This window comes from Calidris pugnax, unplaced genomic scaffold (assembly GCF_001431845.1).
Source record: "Calidris pugnax isolate Ruff unplaced genomic scaffold, ASM143184v1 scaffold14, whole genome shotgun sequence".
In the NCBI taxonomy this organism is placed as follows: domain Eukaryota; kingdom Metazoa; phylum Chordata; class Aves; order Charadriiformes; family Scolopacidae; genus Calidris; species Calidris pugnax.
Genome location: NW_015090793.1, coordinates 12,788,601 through 12,797,337, shown reverse-complemented (window position 1 = coordinate 12,797,337; position 8,737 = coordinate 12,788,601). Strand labels below are relative to the sequence as shown.

At 51.6% G+C, this 8,737-nt stretch overlaps 1 protein-coding gene across 5 annotated transcripts in view; it reads left to right on the top strand.

Moving 5' to 3' along the window:
- Positions 1-1,024: 1,024 nt before the first annotated feature.
- The window catches only part of LOC106902858 (5-hydroxytryptamine receptor 7-like), a 23,188-nt gene continuing 15,475 nt past the window's right edge, over positions 1,025-8,737 (top strand). For 3 of the 5 annotated variants that reach the window (XR_001414606.1, XR_001414605.1, XM_014966680.1), the window contains exons 1-3: positions 1,025-1,146; positions 1,497-1,621; positions 3,212-3,774. Coding sequence is in view for 3 of the 5 variants with exons in the window: in XM_014966680.1 (XP_014822166.1) it covers positions 3,266-3,774 (509 nt within the window). In the remaining 2 variants the exon portion in view is untranslated. Of the gene's footprint in view, positions 1,147-1,255; positions 1,622-2,192; positions 2,249-3,211; positions 3,775-8,737 lie in introns of those variants that run through there. The other 2 variants (XM_014966681.1, XM_014966682.1) reach the window with 2 other exon arrangements.

The following is an 8,737-nucleotide window of genomic DNA, read 5'->3' as shown; positions in this document are numbered from 1 at the left end:
CTGGCCGATGGCCCACTGCCCTTGGTTTTCCATGAATTTTGCTGTGCCCGAAATTATCAGAGCAGGTCTTTCCCCCTGGAAAGGGGGAAGAAAATCTCTGGAGTCCCTGCACCTTCAGGGGTTTCAGAAGGTAGAAGATATATGTCATATCCTAAAGCAATGGGGCTGGGACAGGAGATAGGGAGGTTAATTCACCTCACGGAATTTATTGCAGGATTTTAGGGCTCTGCCGTAGGCAACGGGTCAGCCAGAGCAAAGGGACCATGAAGCTCATCACCTTTATAATCACCTTCTCTCCTTCCTTCCTCTGCCTGGATGTGAACTCTTGACTGCTGTGCATAAGCCAGCTGCTTCTCAGCAGTACATTGAGAGGAAAAAAATCCCTCCCTATCTCTTCTTGCTAATGCACTGGAGATGTTTGCTGCACTGGTGTCCCAAAGGTAACCTCTGGGGAAGCTGGAAAAACCCCTCCTGCCAGTCCCTTCCTGCCAAACCCCAAATCCAAGGTTGAAAGCAGGGCAGGAGTTTGCAGCTCATGTGCAGATGGTTTTCCTGAAACTCTCCAGGCATCTGGTGAAAGGCTACCTTGGCACGTAATGGCTTATCCTTAGAGAATGGTTTTATTCTTGATGAATTTGTCTGGGTTTTGAGACTGCAGATCCTTTTGGTCCTGCAGCAGTTCTGCAGATCCCTCTTTCTCTTTGGAAATACATGCTATCTTTTTCCACTACGTACTGGTGAGTTCACAGGCCACGGAAGGAGTCCATCAGGCTCTCCCCATCAGGCAGAGACTGGGCTTTGTAGGTTGTCTTTGTGTATCAGCCTCATCCCATCTTGGTGTGCTGTCCCTCTCAAGGGGCCGGAAAAAAATCCCCACACGTATTGCCAAGAGCAGGAAAAGCAGAGCTTCAGCACACCCTGCCCTGGCAAGGAAGCTATTTTAGCCAGCCTCCCACGCACACTGTGATGCTTGAGCAGCGAGGGAGAAACACGAGTGTTAAGTACAGCCTTAACAGCCCTGTTTCAGCTCCCCGGCGCTTTCCCTACAGATGTACTTCTGCAGGGAACATCTGCCCCCAAAATCTCTTGGGGTTGGTGCTGATGGACCCATGGTAATGCCGGGCTCTGCATCTCAGAGATTTAAAGGTAGTTTTTCCATAATCAGCCCTTGGTGCTGTCCCCGGGAGGGTGACAGGGTGTTTGCACAGCCCCGGCACGGGCAAGGGAGCTGGTGGCACCAGGGATGGAGGTGCCCATCTCGCTCCTGAAGTGCTTAGCATAGGGCAGAGAAGCAAGAAACACTTCCTGAGCCTGAAAACACCTGCCTGCACCTCTCCTAGCTGGACACCCATCACCCCAAGGGGTGCTGGATGGAGCCTGTGCAAGGGGATGTCCCCCCCAATCCAGGAAGGGAGCAGACAGGCTGAGCTCCCAGGGGAACTGCCTTCAGGAGCAGCCAATGCAGGGGACGACTCTGTTCCACTTCTTTCACCTAGGGAGGAATGAGCAGCAGATGTCTGAATCCCTGGATGGAAGCATCGGAGCGATCCCAGCACCAAAGCACCAGTGAAGTATTCGGCAGAGAGGGAAATGGATGTGGATTTCTGCCTGCTCTTGCCTGGTTTGTTTATTCTCTCTGTTTCGATTTTACTAGGATAAGGGAAAGGCTCATCCTTAGGGATGTGCCTTTCCCTGGCTGTTTGCTGCTCTTCAGCACGGAGCTGAATGAATATGGGACATCCTAAAAGCAGAGGGGGTGGAAAAACGCATGGAGCAGGAAAATAAATCCTCTCCTGTAAAATCAACTTCAAAAAAAGATATATGGGGAAGGCTTTAGGAAACAGCCTCTCTTTGTGCCCCTGTTCTGTATTATCCTGCTTTGCTGGGTTTCGAGCTGCTCCTCCTGCGCCTGCCTCTCTGCGCTGCAGGACCGCGTTCAAAGGCATCTTTGCAACTTCCAGCCTTTCTCTCGAGGTCCTCGCACGTCCCACCCAGCGCTGCAAGGCTGGGGTGGCTGCAGGACCCCGCTTGGATCCCCCCCCTCTCCCCAGTCTTTGCTTCTCCCCGGGGCTCAGAGGGAGCCAGGGACCATCTGGGTCCCTGCCCGGGGAGAGGCGAGGGGAGGGCGGTAGGAGGGACCGGCGAGGCGGGGAGGGGAGAAGGATGCTCCGGGGGTGGCTCTTTGCTTTCTCGCCTGCCCGGAGCTCGCAGGAGCTCGCCTGGAGGATGTCTCACCCCCTCGGCACAGGTAACTCCGGGACCCCCATCAGCCCCAGCCTGGGCGGGAGAGGGGGCTGCGAAGGGGAGGAGGGGGGTTGCGATCCTGCTTTCATTTAAACAGAAATCCCTTCAAGGGGAAAAGGGGCTTTGAAACAAAAAGAGGAGGCTGCAGGTTGTGCATGATGCCTGGAGCCCTGCATAGGGGTGAGCCATGCCCTAAAGTTTTTGTGCTGGTGGCTGGGAAGTACCTCCAGGGTTGAATATCCAGGGATGGAAGAGGGGTAGCTGCTCTCCTTGTATCTCTGCTCTGTGTGTGGTGGTGATGCTCACAGCTCTGGGCACGGGCTGGGACATCCCGACCCTCCTCACCTGCCTGTGTGTGGTACCCCAGGGATGCTGCATGTGATGGGTACGCTCCCACCTCCTGCTGCACCTCTGCTGGGCTCCTGTGGGTACCCACGGTGGCATGTTGCCATTACATGCCATGTGCATGGATTTACAGTCACAGCTCTGAAGTTTGTGTGTTAACGCATGCAGGAGACACAGCCGGTGATGTCTGTGCACACATTTGTGACCGTGACTTGCGTGTCACAAACTCTTTGATACACACCTACAAGGATATGCATGTAATTTCATGGGATTTAAATGTAGGGGTGCACAGAAGTGCAAGACCAGCAGCACAGCTCAGCAGTAATGCATAATAACGTGGGCAGTTACAGTCAGCTGCCTTGATCTGTCCTTCTGAAAAGCACACAGATGACCAGGCAGCCGTCGCAGGCGGACTGGGCAGCTTGTGCTCCTTTAAAAGCGGAGACAAGCTTTCTCCGAGCATCCTCCAGCAACCTGTGTGTCTTCAAGCAGACTTGGGAAGCGGCTTCTTGCTGAGCACGTGAGATCCAACCGCAGCTTTGGGAGGCATGAGCTGGGGGAGGGGGGGATATTTTGTCTTCTCGGCCTGTTTGTGATAAAATGTTCTGGTTTGTCACCGGAGGTGTCATCGCTGGGAGAAAACTCGTGCCATTGCCCGCTGTGGTGAGCTCAGAGCATGTTGCTAAGGGCCAGCCCCTGGCGGTTTCTGGAGCACCATCTTCTCTTTGTGGAGAACGCAGAGCAGCAGCACCCGGCTCAGAAATCGCTCCCGAATCCATTCATGACTGAGGAACCCTCCATCCCAGCTGAGCCAGACCTGCCATCCTCCAACCTCACCAACGCAACAGACTGTGGCGAGGAGATCTTGCTCTATGGGGACACTGAGAAGATTGTCATTGGAGTGGTGCTCTCCATCATCATCCTCATGACCATTGCCGGCAACGGTCTGGTCATCATCTCTGTGTGCATCGTCAAGAAGCTCCGGCAGCCCTCCAACTACCTGGTGGTGTCCCTTGCAGCTGCCGACCTGTCAGTGGCCTTCGCTGTCATGCCCTTTGTGACCATCACAGACCTGGTGGGGGGAGAGTGGCTCTTTGGGAAGGTTTTTTGCAACGTGTTTATCGCCATGGACGTTATGTGTTGCACCGCCTCCATCATGACCTTGTGCATCATCAGCGTGGACAGGTAAGAGAGGACGAGGCACCTGCCATGTATTTGGGTGGGCTTGAATATAAGGGTGTTTTTCTGGATGTTGAGGGCCACTGGAATCACATTCTTCATTGGATAAATGCTTTTACGTGTATTTTCCAGGCGTATGTGTTGGCTGAGGGCTTTCTCCCTCAGTGCCTCTGTCCCTTTGGAGGAGCTGGGCTTAAGGTGCCCTCTCAAGTAACTTAGAGAAGTTACTTATTTAGTTCTCCCCCTCTAGGCAGCTGCTCCACATTGTTCTTCATGGGCTTGAGGAACAGAGCCCAGAGGATAGACTCATGACCTGACCTCCTCAATATGGCTTGACCATACACTAGCCAAGAAAACAAAAACCAAAAAAAGCATGTGCACTTTGAAAATGCAGGGACTTCTGGAGCCCGGTCCTACGGGATGCTCTACTGCTCCCTGGACTTGTGCCTTGGCTAAGGATGTCGGCTACTCCCCCCACCCCATCCCGAGTCCCCCAAAACCCCTGCTTTATCCCAGCACGTGCGTTTGTGAGGATTCACTGGCTTCAACTCCCACTCTGGGGGTCGGGAGGGAAAGGCTAAGCCCGCCTGGCAAATTGGCAAGACTCGGGCAAGTCAGCACCCCCAACGGTCTAATTATAGCAGCCTGCGTCATTAGGGACATTGCGCTGACAAGCCGGTGGGCCGGATCCAGATCTGACGCGTGTGCTGGCTTTCTCAGGGGGCTGCTTTGGGTTTATGCCGGCTCCGCTGATCCAGGCTGGTTTGTGATAAGCAGCTCAGGGCAGGAGACAATCAAGGAGGTGCTTGCCTTCAGCCGAGCACGGCGCAGCATCGGCAGAGCCTGCGCCGGGCGCTGGCAGGTACCCAAGAGGTGCTGTGCCCGTGTCCCGGCCGTCTCCGCTGTACAACCACCCTGCTCACCCTCCCCAGGTACGAAGCCAGGTGACAAAGCAGAAAAGATGTAGAAAATCCTGCTGCTGGTGATTGATGTTATCCCCCAGCAAGGAAACAGCAAGTCCTGCTCTGAAGCCCTCACTCCCCACCAGCCGCTGCTCCCCTGTGAGCTTCCCTTTGCTCCTCAGCCCCCTCAGCTCAGCGCTGCTGGTTAGAAAGCAAAATCCTTCCCAGGACACATGGCAGGGTCCAGCTCTGCTCTAAACTTGGGGGTTTTTTTTGGTTTTTGGTTTTTTTTTTAATAAATAGCCTGTTCATAAAAAGCAGGTGTATTCTGAGCTGGCAGTATTCTGTCTCTGTTAGAGGGACGAGATCAAATGCAGTAATGAAATATGTCAATGCTTCCTCGTGATGAGTGAGGAGCAGGGAAGCAGCTACATACTAATCAACATCGGCTTTGCTTTAAAAATTCCACTTCTCTGGGGGAGCATCTCTGCCCAGCTCTCCCAGACAAGCTTGGTGGGGCTCCAGGGAGCCCAGGAGCAGGGCAACATCAGGCCCTTGCTACAAAACTCATGCTGCCAGCGCTGAGCTGTAAAGAGGGAAAACCACCCCACCCCATAGGCACACGGTCCCATGCCTCGTCCCATGCAGCTCTCAAGCCCCTGCTCAGCTCTGCTGCAACATCTCCAGGTGCCAGCCAAGCAGACCCCACAGTCCTTTTTGGATGTTGGAGAGGAAAGGAGAGCTGCAGCAAAATAAATGACAGAGGGAGCAGGTTGCTGGGTGCTTTTATGCAATGGTTTGACCTTTCTGTGCTTCAGACCTCTCTGCAGGGTGAGGGAGGAAAAACCTGTGATACAAGAGCCCATAGAGACTGAGTCTTCTGGGATGGGCTTGTTCTTTGGGGGCGTTTACATGGGGACCACACTGTGCTGGGAGCCCGGCTGAGCTGCAGCATCATCTTTTGCTCCAATCATTTCATTCTGCCCCCCGCTCCCCAAATGTCTGATGGGGAGGTTGAACAGTGAGAGGGAAATTTGCTCAAGATGCGTTTCTAGCCAGGAAAAGAGAAAAAGAGCAAAGTGTGTAATTTGAGGAGAAGGAGGACTGGCAGGGCAAAGGGAAGGAGGTGGACTGTCCTTGCAGCCGTGCCCACCTCAGCTCTGGGTGGAAGGAAGGGCATACTGTGATTGCAGAGGGGCTGGTGGGCTCAGTCCCTACCAAAGCTGGAGGAGGAAAAAGGGAATAATCAGGATGTCTTCTGGTGTATGAAGGAGGAGTAGGTGACTGGGGCACTGCCCCACTGCTTTCTGCCCCGAGTGTTTCCAGGAATGTGCCATGAGTTGTGTGGATTATGCTGGGGCAGTATCTTGTGCATCCTGTAAGTCATCCTTGCTCCACATCAAGCCATCATCCTCACTGCTCCCATAAGGTAGTTGATGGAGGTGGATTGAGGGAGAGCACTGATCCAGGACACCACCTGGATCACCTTCGGATGGAGAGGATTTTTGGTTTAGCTCCTGATGGAAGCATCTCCAAAAGCACACTTTTCAGCTTCTGTGCTGATACAAAGCAAAGCCAACTGCAAATCTAAAGCAAAAGGACAGCTGAGTTTGCAGAGGGCCTGAAACATCTGCTCCAAAAGAGATGAAATAGTTGGTCATGTCAGTGAGGCACTAACTGAAATTTAGGCAAGCCCTGCAAGAAAGAAGAGGAACAGCACTAGTGCTTCTTGGAATTACAGGTATGTCCTCTAGTCCTGTGTTGAATGCCACCTTGGTTAACACAGCTAGGCAACTGTCTGTTTCTGCCAAAGAGGAGGTTGCATTTTTATTGATGGCTAAGAACCATATTTTGGTTAGCTTAGATATAAAAGATGCTTGGTTTGTCCAAGATGACGGGTACTATTAAAATGTAGGCTGCTGTTATTGATTATTAATGCAGAGCGCTTTCTAAAAGCCTCTTGATCGAAGCTGGTAGAACTAATCTTGTTGGGGGAAGGGGGTGTTTGATTAATTTTCTTTTAAATCAAAAAAGAAAAATGCTGGAAACATCCATCTTTCTCTTACATTTTGCTTGTATAAAAGCCTGCCAACATTATAGGTTCTTCATTGCCACAAACCAAAAACAAAACAACAATACAAGAAAATCCCTTTTGGCTGTTCAGCTTTTGATTAAGGTCTCCATAAAAATGCCAAGCAGCTGACAAAAGCAGCTTCCCAAACCCCACATATCACTTCAGGTTTTCCTAGTGGAGGTAAAAATTCTCCATCCATTTCCCAGGCAGCTCTGCTGGGGCTCTCCCATCTCCTTGGCAAATATTTTGTACCCAAAATCAGATTATATGCTCCAAATTGGCATCTTCCTTGGTAAAAAGGATTCCTCCCAAAAGAGTCCGTAAGATGAAACCGGCACAGCATTTTTCTAGATCACCTTTCCTGTGTCCTTCATTTGAACATGTCCCAGGCCAGGTAGATCCCTGCACTGTATCTCCAGCAAGCTGGAACGCATCCCTGGGATGCTCCCACCAGCCCTGGCTTAGGGCATGGGCAGATGAAGCCACAGGTAGCTGCAGCCTCCAGCTGCCTTTTGCATCTTCCACCTGGAGAAGAGGGTGCAGGCATGGTGTCAGCCTGGAAGCAATGTATGGAGCTTAAATTTGGCCCAGAGGAAGAACGGGATTGTGGTAAAACAGTGGGGTCTGGGAAACCCCAATTCTGGGCTCATTTGGGTTCAACCAACCTGTGTGAGTGGAGATTTGTCCTTTCCCAGTTTCCCAGCTGCAGAAGGGAGATAGGAGCACCCTGGAGAGGTTTTGCTTTTCTTTATTATTTAGTCCCTGGCATAAAGGTTCGATTATTACCATTGAGTGTAGAATAAATGTGCTGAATTGGCCTCATCCGTGGGGCTGATGGTGAGGCACAGCCTGGAGCAGGTCTCCTACCCTGCAGCCAGGGCTCAGGCTGCCCAGGCGTCTGCGGGAGTGAGGATGTGGAAGGAGTTTATTGCACAAGGAACGAGCTACAGAGTCAGCTCTGCACAGTGGGGGTCCTGCAAAGCCACACAAACCTCCCGAAAATCCCTGCCTTCGGGAACTGGCTTTTGTTACCCGATTACCACTAAACTTGATTAACAACAAGACACGCACACACACGCAAAAAAAAAAAAAAAGAGACTCAAAGCAAGAGAATTTGATTTGAATTCCATTGCCTGGCTGTGCAATCTCACCTCCCGCACTGCTGTAAACGCTGGCCTATTTTGAGGTCTTCCCGCTCTCATCAAAATTATAAGCAAAGACCTAAAAACGGCCCCATTTCCTCCAGCAGCGACTGCACAAGGCACCCGCAGATGAAATGTGTCAGCTTTGCCTGCTTTTTAAATCTTGTCACTGAGCATTTTGCTTGGCTAGCGTGTAAATTCCTTGAAGTTTCAGCAAATCCCGAGTGCATCGGCTTCTAAAGAAAACCCAGTAATAGCATAACAAAGGATATCACACAACACGGCATATATTAGTTTGCAAAGTTCTTAGCTTGGATATACAGAGGAGTGATTTTTGGGTGCTGACTTTGGAGATGCAGCAGCAGGGCATGTTTTTCTCCCAGCCTAGGGGACATCAAGTCCGCTCTCCCCCCATAACCCCTTCCTACAGCAGGAGGGACATCTGGCGATATCTCTCCAACCTGCTCCCACCCATCTTTGAGTCCTGATCTTCCAGCCAGCTCATTGCTTCCCGCTGTGCTCAGCCCAGGTAGGAAATAGTCAAGGGTATGTCTTGGAAGTACAGCTCCAAAACCAACCCTGTTGTCCATCTCCATCTCACCCAGCTTCCTCCTTCATAGGACAGGGCCCCATGGGGTGATGGGGTTAAAAGCCCATTCCCAAGAGGTTGCGTTGCCTTTGCGTCCATGGATGTTGTCCTCCAGCCTGTACTGTTTCCAGGCATTCAAGCAGCATAGGTGGTTGTGGAGAGTTTTGCTCTTTTTTTTTTTTTTTTTTTTTTGCTGATATGCTTGGCTTCTTTTCATCTAGCTAAATCTGTTACTTTTTTTAAAGAAGCCTTCTCTCCCCTA